This window comes from Mandrillus leucophaeus, unplaced genomic scaffold, assembly GCF_000951045.1.
Source record: "Mandrillus leucophaeus isolate KB7577 unplaced genomic scaffold, Mleu.le_1.0 Scaffold146, whole genome shotgun sequence".
Classification (NCBI taxonomy): Eukaryota; Metazoa; Chordata; class Mammalia; order Primates; family Cercopithecidae; genus Mandrillus; species Mandrillus leucophaeus.
The window spans coordinates 915,183-931,359 of NW_012101432.1; the positions used below are offsets into that span (position 1 = coordinate 915,183).

The 16,177-nt window shown below is 44.0% G+C and overlaps 2 protein-coding genes across 3 annotated transcripts in view; one reads left to right on the plus strand and one right to left on the minus strand.

Annotated features, from left to right (window-relative positions):
• Nucleotides 1-9,181: 9,181 nt before the first annotated feature.
• LOC105535405 (uncharacterized protein C7orf73-like) lies at nt 9,182-9,664 on the minus strand. Its single transcript, XM_011974478.1, has one exon. The coding sequence runs from the start codon at nt 9,598-9,600 to the stop codon at nt 9,457-9,459; it is 144 nt and encodes a 47-aa protein (XP_011829868.1). The 5' UTR covers nt 9,601-9,664; the 3' UTR covers nt 9,182-9,456.
• An 888-nt stretch (nt 9,665-10,552) lies between these two features.
• Nucleotides 10,553-16,177, plus strand: part of SUMO1 (small ubiquitin-like modifier 1) — a 38,913-nt gene continuing 33,288 nt past the window's right edge. The window contains exon 1 of one of the 2 annotated variants that reach the window (XM_011974480.1): nt 10,553-10,713. In XM_011974480.1, the coding sequence (XP_011829870.1) occupies nt 10,702-10,713 (12 nt within the window). In that variant the 5' untranslated portion in view covers nt 10,553-10,701. The remainder of the gene's footprint in view (nt 10,714-16,177) is intronic. The other variant, XM_011974479.1, reaches the window with a different exon arrangement.

The following is a 16,177-nucleotide window of genomic DNA, read 5'->3' on the forward strand; positions in this document are numbered from 1 at the left end:
CATGTGCATAACGTGCAGGTTTGTTACATATGTATACTTGTGCCATGTTGGTGTGCTGCACCCATCAACTCGTCAGCACCCATCAACTCATCATTTACATCAGGTATAACTCCCAATGCAATCCCTCCCCCTAGTTCCTACATATTTTTAAATTTAGGGATAAACTTCCAAATAATCTGTGAGTCACAGCTGGATATGGTGGCACATGCCTATAATCCCAGCTACTCTGGAGATTGAGGCAGGAAGATCCTGTGAGCCCAGCAGTTCAAAAACAGCTTGGGCAACATAGCAAGACCCCATCTTTAAAAAAATTCTTTAGAAAAGAAGAAACATCAGGGAACATTAAAAACATACTTCAAATTAAATAATAATGAAAATACTAGGTATGGAGCGGTGGCTCATGCCTATAATCCTAGGACTTTGGGAGGCTGAGGCAGGCCGACTGATCAAGCTCACAAGTGTGAGACCAGCCCGGGCAACATGGTAAGACCCTATCGCTAAAAAAATACAAAAAATACAAAAAATTAGCCGGGTGTGGTGGCACACAACTGTAGTTCCAGCTACTTGGAGGCTGAGGTGGGAGGATTACCTGAGCCCAGGAGGCAGAGGTGGCAGTGAGCTAAGATTGCACGACTGCACTCCAGCCTACGCCACAGAGCAAGACTCCGTCTTAAAAAAAAATTATATGCTTTACTTTATACTTGATATATGTTTGAAGATAACAATACAAACATTATTATTACCAAACCAGTTTAAGATTTATACTTCTTGTTCCTAGAATATATTTGATTAGGGTTGTACAATCGAATGACTGTCTTTGAAATAATTTCTCTAACTGAGGGGTCTAACATAATCAACTAGAGGAATTATACTGAAATTTGAGCCCAGGAGATTTCATTCATACTTAGGGCCAAACCGTTTTTATTTCAGAAGGAAAAATCAGATATATGACTGTTGCTATGGTCCAGCTTTGTAGAGCAAGTTTTATGAGATCTAGCGACTTAGGTCAAATACTTTGTTTAGGTATACCTCTATTAATGTTTTTCCTTGATTCCTCTTTCATTTGAATGGGCCATTTTCCTTTTGATTTCCAGAAAAATTTACTCTGATGTTAGTAAATATTTTAACAAATTTTATTCACAAATTTGATAAAAATAAATACAACTTATAACTTTTGAAATCAGAAACAAAAAAGTACGCCAGGTCCAAAAATCACCAATCAAATGAACATCTAAGTTATATTTTGGCTCTAAAAATCAAGTGGAAAAAAAATCACAGTAGGAAGTTTAATCTTTTATTCTGTATCTTATCTCCTTTAACCCAATTAAAAAATTTTTTTTCTATATCTTCTGACTCCTCTGCTTTCCCAAGTAAGAAAATAGAGTGTGGGGGATTGTGATTGCAGGCTGTTTCTGTTTCTAATTTTATGTACAATTCTATTCATAGAAGACAATGTCAATTGCACTGTAGCTTTTTTCTTTTTGCGTTTTTGCTTTTTTTTTTGAGATGGAGTCTCACTTTTTTGCCCAGGCTGGAGTGCAGTGCTGCCATGTTGGCTCACTGCAACCCTCGCCTCCTGGTTTCACGCCATTCTCCTGCCTCAGCCTCCCCAGTAGCTGGGACTACAGGCGCCCGCCACCTCGCCCGGCTAATTTTTTTGTATTTTTAGTAGAGACGGGGTTTCACCATGTTAGCCAGGATGGTCTCAATCTCCTGACTTCGTGATCTGCCCACCTCGGCCTCCCAAAGTGCTGGGATTACAGGCGTGAGCCACCACGCCCGGCCTATTGCACTGTAGTTTTATTGAGAAGTCCTGGCTGGGCACGGTGGCTCAAGCCTGAAATCCCAGCACTTTTGGAGGCTGAGGTGGGCAGATCACCTGAGGTCAGGAGTTTGAGAGCAGCCTGGCCAACATGGTGAAACCCCGTCTCAACTAAAAATACAAAAATTAGCCAGGTGTGGTGGTGCATGCCTGTATCCCAGCTCCTCGGGAGGCTGAGGCAGGAGAATCACTTGAACCCGGGAGGTGGAGATTGCCCTGAAGCGAGTTCACACCACTGCACTCCAGCCTGTACACAGCCTGTACTCCGTCTGCACAACAGATGGAGACTCCATCTCAAAAAAAAAAAAAAAAAAAAAAAAAAAAAAGGAAAGAGGTCGGGCGCAGCGACTCACTCCTGTAATCCCAACACCTTGGGAGGTTGCGGCAGGCGGATCACCTGAGGCTGGGAGTTGGAGACCAGCCTGACCAACATTGAGAAACCCTGTCTCTACTAAAAATACAAAATTAGCCGGGCATGGTAATTCAAGTAATGTTTACTTTTAATTTCTCCAAGAATCTTTTTTGAGAAATATCATTAGTTTGGTCCAAGTTCTTCATGTTTCTCTGTCTCTCCTCCTACTTTCAGACCACCACTATAATTATTATTATCATTATTTGTTTTTTCAGAGACAGGGTCTTGCTTTGTTGCCCAGGCAGCGGCGTGATCACAGCTCACCGTAGCCTTAACCTTCTAAGCACAAGTGATCCTCTCATCTCAATCTTCTGAGTAGCTGGGACTAAGGGTGTGTGCCATCACACCTGGATAATTTTTGTATTTTTTGTAGGGACAAGGTCTCACCATGTTTCCCAGGCTAGTCTTGAACTCCTGGCCTCAAGCAATCCTCCCACCTTGGCCTTCCAAAGTGCTGGGATTACAGGTGTGCACCCCGTGCCCAGCCCCAGACCTCCATTTCTTTCTTTAATTTACAAATTTGTCTTCCTTTGCTATTATCCACCAAATTCATTCACTGGTTCACTGGCTTCCCTACATTCCCAAGCCTTACTGCCATCTAGGGTGACTTCAATTTTTATATGATAACCCATCTGTATTAGTCTGTTTTCATTCTGCTATAAAGAACTGCCTGAGACTGGGTAATTTATAAAGGAAAGAGGTCTAATTGTCTCACGGTTCTGCATGGCTGGGGAGACCTCAGGAAACTTATAGTCATGGCGGAAGATAAAGGGGAAGCAAGTCACCTTCTTCACAAGGTGGCAGGAAGGAGAAATGCCAAGCCAAGCGGGAAGAGCCCCTTAAAAAAACCAACAGATATCGCAAGAACTCACTCGTTATCACAAGAACAACATGAGGAAACTGCTCCTATGATCCAATTACCCTCCACCTGGTCTCTCCCTTGACAAATGGCAATTATGGGGATTATAATTCAAGATGAGATTTGGGTGGGGACACAAAGCCTAACCATATCACCATCCAACACGCTAACCTAATCTTATATTCCTCCATCTCTTATTACACAAGACACTTTAGCCACTCATTTCCAAGGCCACACCTTGACCCTTGTTATTACCAAAAATTTCTTCACCTCTAAAACCTTAAATCCAAGTCACTCTCTTATTGCCATAACACGCCTGAGGAACATAATAACTCCTAGAAGTAACTGTGTTTTATTATAGTAGTGATTCTCAAGGTGAGGAGCGAGATAGAAAGGAGTAAACTCCCAAGGGTACAGCATTAATCTGCATCCCAAAGGTTTGCTTGATTTGAAAACCTCCACTGGCAATTTTTTTTTTTTCTTTAAGAGAAGGAGGCTTGCTTTGTTACCTAGGCTGGAGTGCGGTGGAATAATCATGACCCACTGCAACCTTGAACTCCTGGGCTAAAATGATCCTCCCGGTTCAGCCTCCTGAGTAGCTAGGACTACAGGTATGTGCCACTACGCCTGGCTAGTTTTTAAATTTTATTGTAGAGATGGGGTCTTGCTTCATTGTCCAGGCTAGTCTCAAACTCCTGGCCTCAAGTGATCTTCCACCTTGGCCTCTCAAAGCTCTGGGATTACAGGTGTGTGCCCTGCACCTGGTTCACAAGTGATTTTGATAGGCCTCCTATAGGTAGCATTTCTCCTGACCTCTGTACCTATTGTAAATCACTGAAGGAACTGGAGTCAAAATCTCTTGGGTTTAAATCTTGATTCCCTCCCTGACTTGAGTAAGTTATCCATTTTTGCATCTGTTTTCTCATCTATGAGGATAGAATTATTTCTTGCTTTATAAGATTATGTGAGATAATAAATGTACAGTATTTAAATACTGTACACTCAATACATGTTAACAATTATCATCATCATCCTCATCATCAACATTTATATGCCAATGGCTTCCACATTTCTTATCTTCAGCTCAGATTTCTCTCAGTGCTCAAAATGGTAATCAATTGCTTCTTTGAAATCTCCCTTTGGAAGACTTTGGATACTGTACATTATATTTAAACCTTATTTTTTTTCAACTGGGTGCAGTGGTTAATGCCTGTAATCCTAGCACTTTGGGAGGCCAAGGCAGGCGGATCAATTGAGGTCGAGTTTGAGACCAGCCTGGGCAACATAGTGAAACCCCATGTAAATGTAAAAATTAGCTGGGCCTGGTAGTGCGTGCCTGTAATCCCAGCTACTCGGGAGGCTGAGGCAGGAGAATCACTTGAACCTGGGAGGTGGAGGTTGCAGTAAGTCAAGATCACACTACTGCCCTCCATTCTGGACAACAGAGTGAGACTCCATCTCAAAAAAAAAAAAAAAAGAGTCCTTCTAAGAGGGAGACAAAGCTGGCACGGTGGCTCACACCTGTAATCCCAGCACTTTGGGAGGCCGAGGTGGGTGGATCATGAGGTCAGGAGATCGAGACCATCCTGGCCAACATGGTGAAACCCCATCTCTACTAAAATACAAAAAAAAAAAAAAAAAAGAGCGAGACAAAAGGGTCAAAGGGTCAGAGTTGGAGAAGAAAATGTGCCAGGCTGGGCACCATGATGAGAGTCTGTCTCTACAAGAAACTTTAAAAAATTAACCCGGTGCAGTGGTGTGCACCTTCTAGCTACTTGAGAGGTTGAGGTAGGAGAATCACTTGAGTCCAAGAAGTAGAGGCTGCAATGAGCTGTGTTTGCACCATTGCACTCCAGCCTGGGTGACAGAGCAAGACTCTGTCTCAAAAAAAGAAAATAGGACCATGGAATCAGAGGAGAGAGAGAAAGAGGAAAAAAAGAGAAAGAGGGAGAAGGGGGAAAGGGAGAGAGAAAGAAAGAAGGAAGGGGACAGAGGAAGAGTGAGATATTTGAAGATGCTGAGCTGCTGTTCTTGGATGGAGAAAGGGGACACAAACCAAAGGATGCAACCAGTCTCTAAAAGCTGTAAGAGACAAGGAAACATTCTTCCCTAGTCTTCAGAAGGAACACAACCCAACAGACAACTTCATTTTAGGACTTCTGACTTCCAGAACTGTAAGATTTGTGTTCCTGTAAACTATGAAGTATGTGGTAGTCTGTTTTAGCAGCAATAGGAAACTGAAACATTTTGTTAAATTTCTTTAACAAGTTTAACAAAATTTGCTTAAGTTCATTTTTTAAAATATTCTGTGTGAAGAAATACAGCCAGCCATTTCTGCTCCATACAATGGCTATCTTAAGGAAAAGCACACCTAAGACAGTTTCCATTGTGAGCTGATTTAGCCACTTTATTATTTTTATTTTTTTTTTTTGAGATGGAGTTTCGCTCTTGTTGCCCAAGCTGGAGTGCAATGGTGTGATCTCGGCTCACTGCAACCTCCGCCTCCCGGGTTCAAATGATTCTCCTGCCTCAGCCTCCGGAATGGCTGGGATTACAGGTGCCCGCCACCACGCCTGGCTAATTTTTTTTTGTATTTTTAGTAGAAACAGGGTTTCACCACGTTAGCCAGGCTAGTCTTGAACTCCTGACCTCAGGTGATCCACCCGTCTAGGCTTCCCAAACTGCTGGGATTACAGGCATGAGCCACCGCGCTTGGTGCCACTTTATTTTTTATTAAAAATTTTTAAATTTTAATAAAAATTAAAAGCCAGGCACGGTAACTCATGCCTGTAATCCCAGCACTTTGGGAGGCCGAAGCAGGTGGATCATGAGGTCAGGAGATGGAGACCATCCTGGCTAACACGGCGAAACCCCATCTCTACCAAAAATACAAAAAATTAGCCGGGTGTGGTGGTGGGTGCCTGTAGTCCCAGCTACTCAGGAAGCTGAGGCAGGACAGTGGGGTGAACCCGGGAGGCGGAGGTTGCAGTGAGTCGAGATCGTGCCACTGCACTCCAGCCTGGGCGACAGAGCGAGACTCAATCTCAAAAAAAAAAAAAAAAGACTAACCAAGTGCTGTAGTTAGAAGAGTGGAAAAAGTAAAACAAGGAGTCTAATCTGTAACTGACTATGAACAATCAATTGAGATAACTCACTACCTTCAGAGAAGTCTAATTAAAAAAAAATGAAACACTGGGCCGGGTACAGTGGCTCACGCATGTAATCTTAGCACTTCGGGAGGGCAAGGTGGGTGGATCTCTTGAGGCCAGGAATTTGAGACCAGCTTGGCCAATATGGCAAAACCCCGTTGCTACTAAAAATACAAAAATTACCTGGGTGTGGTGGCATGCGCCTGTAGTCTCAGCTTCTTGGAAGTCTGAAGCAGGAGAATCGCTTGAACCTGGGAGGCAGATGTTGCAGTGAGTCAAGATTTTGCCACTGTACTCCAGCTTGGGCAAGAATTGCTTGAACCTGGGAGGCGGAGGTTGCAGTGAGCCCAGATCGTGCCATTGCACTCCAGCCTGGGCGACAAAAGCGAAACTCTATTTCAAAAGAAAAGAAAAAACGTTTAAGAATTACTGCTCAGTCTGGGCGAGGTAGCTCACGCCTGTAATTCCAGCACTCTGGGAGGCTGAGGCCGGCAGATCTTGAGACCATCTTGGCCAACATGGTGAAACCCCATCTCTACTAAAAATACAAAAAATTAGCTGGGTGCGGTGGCACGCGCCTGTAGTCCCAGGTATTCGGGAGGCTAAGGCAGGAGAATCGCTTGAACTTAGGAGGCAGAGGTTGCAGTGAGCTGAGATAGTGCCACTGCACTCCAGCCAGGTGACAGAGTGAGACTCTGTCTCAAAAAAAAAAAAAAAGAAAAAAAAAAAAAGGAACTACTGCTCTAGCTTATTTCAGCTTACTCTCTGACATTCAATTTAGATGTTATTTATTTATTTATTTTGGAAGCTTTTCCTGACCAGCTGGCTTGGATGTAGGTTCCCTTAATAATCCTCTTCAGCTAGTACTAGCAGCTCTTTTCAAGGCCATTGTATTTTTTAAAAATATAATGGTTTTACTGAGATAATTAGCATATACTGCTCACCTCTTTAAAATATATAATTTTTAGTGTATTCATATAGCTGTGCAACCATCACCAATCAATTTTAGAGCATTTTCATCACTTCCAAAAGGAACTCTGTACTCATCAGCAGTCACTCTCCATTTTCTCCCTAATCCTTCAGCCCTAGTAGTAGGCTGGAGCAGTAGCTCACTAATGTTGCTGTGAACATTAGTGTACATGCTTTTGTTATATGTTTTATTTTTATTTTTAGAAACAGAGTATATTAGTTTGTTCTCACATTGCTGTAAAGAGCTGCCTTAGACTGGGTAATTCATGAAGAAAAGAGTTTTAATTGACTCATAGGTCTGCAGGTCTAACAGGAAGCATGACTGGAAGGCCTCAGGAAACTTAACAATCATGGACCAAGGCAAAGGGGAAGCTAGCACCTTCTTCACATGAGAGCAGGAGAAAAAGAGAGTGAAGGGGAAAGTACTACCCACTTTTAAGCAACCAGATCTCGTGAGAACTCACTCACTATATCAAGAACAGCAAGGGGAAAATCTGCCCCCATTATTCAATCGCCTCCCACCAAGTCCTTCCCCCAACATTGGAAATTACAATTGGACAGGAGATTTGGGTGGGGACACACAGCCAAACCGTATCACAGGGTCTCACTGTGTTGCCCAGGCTAGAATGCTATAATAGCTCACTGTAATCTTGAACTCTTGGCCTCAAGGCATCCTCCTGCCTTGGCATCCCAAAGTGCTGGGATTACAGGCATGTGCCACTGAGTCTGGAATGGATATATGTTTTCAATTCTCTTGGGTATATACCTAGGAGCGAAATGTCTGGGTCTTATGGTGACTTTATGTTTTACAATTTTGGGAACTGACAGCCAGTTTTTCAAAACATTTTTGTTTTTTGAGACAGGGTCTTGCTATGTTGCCCAGCCTATAGTGCATTGACTTTTCACAGGCTTGATCATAGCATAGCCCACTGAAGCTTCCACCACCTGGCCTCAAGGGATCCTTGTGCCTCAGCCTCCCAAGTAGCTAGGACTGTAGGCCAGTGCTACTATGCCTAGCCTAAAGCATTTTACATTCCTACTAGCAGGGTATAAGGGTTCTAATTTCTCCATAGCCTTGTCAACACTTGTTATTTTCTGTCTTTTTGAACATAGCCCTTCTAGTGGGTATAAAGTGGTATCTCCTTGTTTTCTTTTTTTGAGACGGAGTCTCACTCTGTCACCCAGTCTCAAGCTGGAGTGCAATGGCATGATCTCAGCTCACTGCAGCTTCCTCTGCCTCCCAGGTTCAAGCGATTCTCCTGCCTCAGTCTCCCGAGTAACTGGGATTACAGGCCTGCGCCACCATGCCTGGCTAGCTTTTGCATTTTTAGTAGAGATGGGGTTTCACCATGTTGGCCAGCCTGGTCTCCAACTGCTGACCTCAAGTGATCTACCTGTCTTGGCCTCCCAAAGTGCTGGGATTACAGGTATGAACCACTGCACCCGATCATTTTGTTTGTTTGTTTGTTTTATTTTTTTGAGACAAGGTCTCATTCTGTTGTCCAGGCTGGAGTGGAGTGGGATGATCTTGGCACACTGCAACATGTTGCCCAAGCTGGTCTTGAACTCCTGAGCTCAGGAGATCTGCCCACCTGGGCCTCCCAAAGTGCTGGGATTATAGATGTGAGCCGTGGTTCCCGGCCTCCTTGTGTTTTTTTTTTTTTTTTTTTTGAGATGGTGACCAAAAAAACAACAACAACAAAAAAACAAAAAACAAAACAGTCATTCTTTTGCATGTGGACGTCTAGTTGCGCTAGTACCAATTGTTGAAAAGACTGTTCTTTCACCATTGATTTGTCTTGGTGTTTTTGTTGATGTAAATGTGAGGGTTATTGATTTATTTCAGGATTCTCAATTCTATTTGTTTATATTCTTATCCTCCATGAGTATGCCCGTAGGGCCACTGTTTGTGCCAGTAGGGCCATCGTGCTTTACAGAAGAAATTTAAGAAAAATCATTTTTTTTCATTAAAAGTCATGTTTACTAATCTAGCACCATAATTCCAGTCTTAGAACCTCCTATGCAATTGGAAAGGGAATATGTGAAGAGGTGAGAGTTGGAGATGTAGGGTAGTTCTCAAATTGAGGCCCCATTTTGCTTGCTCTAAAGCCAAAAACACAGGTTCTAGCAAAGAAGAGGAGCCCAGTGGCTGGAGATGAAAACAAAAGCTTTTGGTTCAGATGGTAAAGGAGGCCCTCAAGAGCAGTAGAATCAGTGTATCTGGAAGGCAGTGCTGGAGGCATTCTCATGAAGTAGAGGGTTTCTTCTTGGCATCCAAGTCCTTTTTAATTTCTTCAAGTTTTTTAGCCAGGTTTGGTATGTCATAGTTCTGAGCCAGATACATTCCAACCACGTTGCCCAATGTAAATCCAAGCAGGAACTGGAACATGATGTTGGTGGGAGGGCCAGGAGGGCGCAAAGGGCTGCTGCAGCTCGGCGGGCCGGTCGGAGCCTGCTTCTCCATGCGCGGGGCGCGGAACCGCACCCCCTCCTCCTTTTTTTTGAGTCGGAGTTTCGCTCTGGTCGCCCAAGCTGGAGTGCAATGGCGTGGATCTCGTCTCACTGCAATCTCCGCCTCCCAGGTTCAAGCGATTCTCCAGCCTTAGCCTCCCTAGTAGCTGTGATTATAGGTGTCAGCCAACACGCCCGTCTAATTTTTGTATTTTTAGTAGAGACGTGGTTTCACCGTGTTGGCCAGGCTGGTCTCGAACTCCCGATCTCTGGTGATCCGCCCGCCTCGGCCTCCCAAACTGTTGGGATTACAGGCGTGAGCCACAGCGCCCTGCCAAGAAGAATCATTCTTTAACCTTAACGCAAAGCAACCAATTCAAGGGTTGGAATTACCCACCCCCTATTTAGAACTTTCAGCAGCGGTCTTCAGCATCAGTAGCCATCAAGATTGTGTTGGGTCGTTGATTTCTTGTTGTTTTAAATCACGGTCATGTGTTTGGCAAGAGTGCTGGTCAACGGAAAATGTTAGTTCTAGAGCTGGCATTCAAATAAACATATTTGGGGGTGGGAGGTTGATGAGCAAGGCTGGGAGGGGACAAAAGAAGTATCCCGGCTCAGTCGTCAGAGACGCGCAAGGTGTAATGGAGAGAGGAATCTAGGCTGTGAGTGGCTCCAAACACTGAGACATGGAGGCAGGACTTTTGCTCCTGGGGGATGGCCCTAGTACTGATGCGCTGGACCTAGTCCTTGAAAGAACTGACAAAACTGCCGTTCACCCGCGCGACCACCGGTAAAGCAGCTCCACAGCCCGCCCCTCCTCTTGGCCGCTCCCCCACCCATTTTCCCGCCTTGTCTTTCCTCTTTTTCCTCTCTCCCTCCTCCCTGCGCGTAGCGGAAGTGACGCGAGGCGTAGCGGAAGTTACTGCAGCCGCGGTGTTGTGCTGTGGGGAAGGGAGACGGATTTGTAAATCCCGGAGCGAGGTTCTGCCTACCCGAGGCCGCTGCTGTGCGGAGACCCCCGGGTGAAGCCACCGTCATCATGTCTGACCAGGTACCGGGCTGGGAGCCATCCAACGGCGGTGGCCAGGGCCTTCCCTGCAGGTCTGCCTGCCGCTAGGCTGGGGTCGGGGATGGAGGCGCGGGGGAGGGGAGCGCGGAATGGGGGAGGGGGCGGCCGGTGGGGAGTGGGCAGGCGAGGGAGGGGAGCCGACTAGGGCCGGAGGTGCCAGGGCCTGCTGCGGGACTCCCGGAGCCGCCCGCCCCTCTCCGCCCCGCTGGTTCATCACCCCCTGTACCCCAAAGCCTCTGGTCGCGGCCTCCCTCATGTCGTCCCACTTCTTTCTCCCGGGTCGACCAGGTGCAGAGCCCCGCTTCCACCTCCCTGAGAGGGTCCCTGGAGAACCCGTCCATCTCCCTCCAGAGGACTGATCGCAGAAGCAGGGCCCTAGGCCTCAGTTATGTAACGGGAGAGAATCCCTGACTGGGAGGCTCCGTGGCCCTGAGAAGCGGCTGGACTCTCCACTTTGTGCTTCTTCGTCGGGAGGGCGTGGGGCGGCGAGGGAGGGAGACGTCCGATGTTGTTGGGAATCCTGCCTCCGTTCGGATTGGAGCTGGGGCAAGGATGTCGCTGCTCTTCTCTGAGTCTTTTTCCGTGTGGGGGTGCAGAGCTGTCGCCTCTTTACTGTACTTTCCCGTTTCTTACTCGGGATTGGTTCATCCTAGCTCTCCAGTTGTAATAGAGCATTTAGAATAACCAAGAAAGAAAATAGAACTAAACTGCTACAGCAACAAAAAGCATCTCACCTGGGCATTAACCTGAAGCAGGCTCATATTTTTGAGAAAAAGCATAGGAAAACTTTGTGTATGTAGAGTAGTTGCAGAAAGTTGCCTGGTAAGGCAAAGTGCTCCAGCTCACTGTTAGTATCAATAATTTACTTGGGATTTGCACTTAATCAGGAGTGATAGATTTTCCCTAAGCTTTTCTTCCTCATCCTGTTCTAATTAACCACCTTTATGGCTAGTTTTTAATTCATAAAGTTTTTGTCTGGTCTTTTGTTTGCTCAGACGACTTTTGACTTTTTTTTTTTTTTTTTTTTTTTTTTTTTTTGAGACGGAGTCTCGCTCTGTCGCCAGGCTGGAGTGCAGTGGTGCGATCTCCACTCACTGCACCCTCTGTCTCCTGGGTTCAAGTAATTTTCGGGCCTCCGCCTCCCGAGTAGCTGGGACTACAGGCACGCACCACCACACCCAGCTACTTTTTGTATTTTTAGTAGAGACAGCATTTCATCATATTGGCCAGGCTAGTCTCAATCGCCCTACCTTGTGATCCGCCCGCCTCGGCCTCCCAAAGTGTTGGGATTACAGACATGAGCTACCGAGCTCTGCCGACTTTGACTTTTTCCATTATTTTTGGACTTTCACTCGTTTAGTGGTATTCAGAAAACTATTTTTCATTCAACTCCACGATGTACTTGAACTTTTAAATTTAACACACCTATTCCCTTGGCTTTTAACCCAGTTTTGTACCATTTGTTGAGAGCAAGTGAGGTTTTTGCAGATTTGTACTATTGTACAAAATGTACACTTAACATTTTAAAGCTCTACCATAATCTAGATTGATTTTGGATGGATCTACTTACTAATGATCTAGATTAATTCCCAAATTGGCATTTTAAGTGTTTCCCTAGGTAGTTTTTTACTTGGTTACTAGGAAGAGAAGTATAGGTGTAAATGCTTAATTTCATCATCCTTTTATTTTGCTTCTCAGAAGCGTCTAGGAAGCATTTTGAAATTTATTGTAGACCGATGAAAGAGCAACATAAAGAAATAATTATAAAATGTAGACTTTATTGCTCCAGTTTGAAGTCAGGTCATTTAAGAGAGACATAAAGAAATGAGGGACCTAGGATACAAATACATTGTTTTATTTCATGTTCATACTAGGACATTATTTGTTTTTTTCACTGTCATTCTTTAATGAGTGTTCAATGGACATTTCTAGAAACTAACATGACCTGTGATAAAACAAATTAAGTGTGGAAGCAGATGTGAAAATCCAGCTGTTTTTATTAAGCCAGACATTAAAGAGATTTGCAAAAAAGTGTAACAGTTCCACTCTTTCATTAATTTTGTTTTGAAAACTATTTTCAATAAAAATATGTATTTGTTAACATATAACAGATTTGTTGGTATTTTAAAATGAATTAATATTTAAGACATTTCCCAGTTTTCAGTGTTTAATACTGGAAACATCAATAGATGTAACCAACCTAACAAAAGCTTTATGGGATTCTAAATAAATTTAAGTGTAAGATTCCTGAGAACAAAAAGTTTGAGAATTGTTGCTGTAGGCTGATTGACCAACATCATTATTAATAATTAGGACTTGCTGGGCGTGGTGGCTCATGCCTGTAATCCCAGCACTTTGGAAGGCCAAGATGGGGGGATCACGAGGTCAGGAGTTCGAGACCAGCCTGACTAACATGGTGAAACCCTGTCTCTACTAAAAATACATAAATTAGCCGGGTGTAGTGGTGCGCGCCTGTAATCCCAGCTACTCAGGAGGCTGAGGCAGGAGAACTGCTTGAACCCGGGAGGTGGAGGTTGCGGTGAGCGGAGATCACACAATTACATTCCAGCCTGGCCAACTGAGTGAGACTCCGTTTAAAAAAAAAAAAAAAAAAAGACCCAGTACATTGGCCGGGTGCAGCAGCTCACACCTGTAATCCTAGCACTTTGGGAGGCCAAAGTGGGGGAGGATTGCTTGAGCCCAGGAGTTTGAGACCAGCCTGGGCAACATAGAGAGACGTGGTCTCTACAAAAAATAAAGTTAGTCAGGCATGGTGGCCTGTACCTGTAGTCCCAGCTACTCAGGAGGTTGACATGGGAGGATCACCTGAGCCCGGGAGGTCGAGGTTGCAGTGAGCCAAGATCATGCCCTGCACTCCAGCCTGGGCGATAGAGACCCTGACTCAAAACAAACAAGATCCAGTACAAGTTCAGTGTTGAGTGCTAAAGACTTAAAGAGTTATGAAGCTGAACCTTTAATCTTAAGAGGTTTATAAGTGAGAGCAAGAATCTCCAAATCCTGCACTGTTTAATATCAGCATGAGACTAAACCACTGTCCTAAAAAGAGAACCTTAATTTGAATCAAGTTATTTTAGAGTGATGTATTTTCTGAGGCACCTCTCAGAAGGTTATTGTCTGGTGCCAAAATAGTGAAATTGAGTAATAAGGTTAAAATCGGTGGACATTAAATACACACAAGACTTCAATTGCTGGGTTCTCCATTGATTAATAAAAAATGATTGTTTTTGGAATTTGAATGAAACACTTCTTAATGGCTGAGTAGGGTGACTTACGCCTATAATCCCACCACTTTGGGAGCCTGAAGTGGGTGGGTCACTTGAGGCCAGGACTTTGAGACCAGCCTGGCCGACATGACTAAAGCCCGTCTTTACTAAAAATACAAAAATTAGCTAGGCCTGGGGGCTCATGAGTGTAATCCCAGCTACTTGGAAGTCTGAGGTGGGAGGATTGCTTGAGCCCAGGAGGCGGAGGTTGCAGTGAGCTGAGATCATGCCACTGCTTTCTAGCCTGGGTGACAGAACAAGACTGTGTCTCAAAAAAAAAAAAAGAAAATGAAAAAAACCCAAAAAACCTTTTTTTTTTTTTTTTTTTGAGATGGAGTCAAAAAATTAGCTACCACGCTCGGCTAATTTTTTTGTATTTTTAGTAGAGACAGGTTTTCACCATATTGGCCAGGCTGTCTCGAACTCCTGACCTTGTGATCCACCCGCCTCAGCCTCCCAAAGTGCTGGGATTACAGGCGTGAGGCACCGTGCCTGGCAAAAAACAACAACAACGAACCCACTTTATAATTTTAACAATTCCAACATCATCTAGTAGATTTGTGTACCATTATTAAATAATCCTTTAAAACAAGTTCTCAACCTAAGGCCCATAGGCCATAAAGACTGAAAGTTCCCTTACATTGTATGGAGTATTTTGTGAGTATCTGTGCATATATATATATATATATATATTTTTTAAAGATAGAGCATTGCTCTATTGCCCAGGCTGGAGTGCAGTGTGGTGTGATCTCGGTTACTGCAACCTCTGCCTTCCAGGTTCAAGCGATTCTCCTGCCTCAGCCTCCCTAGTAGCTGGGATTATAGGCGCATACCACCACACCCGGCTAATTTTTGTTTTTTTTGTAGAGATAGGGTTTCACCAGGCTGGTCTCGAACTCCTGACCTCAGGTGATCTGCCCGCCTTGGCCTCCCAAAGTGCTAGGATTACAGGTGTGAGCCTGGCCATATTTTTTTTTTTTTTTTAATAGGAGAAAGGACCCATAGTCTCATCAGGGGTACATGATTCCTCAAAATGGTTAAGGACCATCCTTTAACCAGTAACAGAAATCTGATTGGGTGTTTTCCTTTAGCCCAGTCTCACAGAACTAGAAGCTTAATATCAAAAGGATAAGTGTAATTTGTACAAATATTTTCCCCTTCCTCCTTTCTGATATTTGAGTTTATAGTGTTTCTTTTTTATATCAAAATCATCAAAGGTAGCTTGGTTAGCACTTCAATTCAGGTCTGTTAATTGTAGCAATTGGATGACTGATTTGCTCCACTCTAACTGAATCTGTATTAACACCCCAGAAAGAGAGATTGAATGATTTCCTTTTATCTTTAGTCAAGAATTTGGAAGCATTGTGTAATTCTGATTATTGGATACATTACCTCAAAATTTTGTGACTTAAAACAACAGACATTTATTTTGCTCATAAATCTGCAATTTGGACAGGGCTCTGTGGGTTAGACTCATCTCTGCTTCTAGGTGTGTGGGGCCTCAGTTGAGATGACTCAAGTGGCTGGGGGCTGGAACAGCTAGGGGTGGGGTGGGATGAGACTGGATGGGGCAAGTGTCTCCATATAGTCTCAGAGCCTTTTCTTAGTGGTTTCATCATGTGTTCTCAGCATAGAGACCCCAGGGAATTCAGACTTACAGCTCAGGGATCACAGATAATAGGTGTTCCAAGAGAACCTGGGTGGAAATAGCAAGGCTCCTACAACCTAGCCTTGGAAATCACTTCTGTATTCTGCTGGCCATTCAAATCACTAAGGTCAGCCAGATTCAAGGGAAAGGCGTTTATTTAGACACTGTTTCTCAATGGGAGGAGTAACAAAGAATTTGCAGTTATCTTTAATCTACATTAATTGTATTTTTCCTGCCATGATAGTAGTATTCCTTGCAGTGTTCTATATAACTCCCTGCTATTGATTTTTACTGATTTTAGAAATTCTTTGCTTGAGGTAGCAGGAGAATATGATGAACTGGTTGTGTGTTAAAATTCATAATTATGTGTACTACTATTTATATCATAGAATAGTTATGTTAAACTGTAGTTATTACTTGCATATGTAGTTAATGATGTGTACCTTAAGCATTTAATGCCCTAGGAGAAGAAGAATACATATTCTGTGTCCTCTCTGATAGACATGAGGTCCTG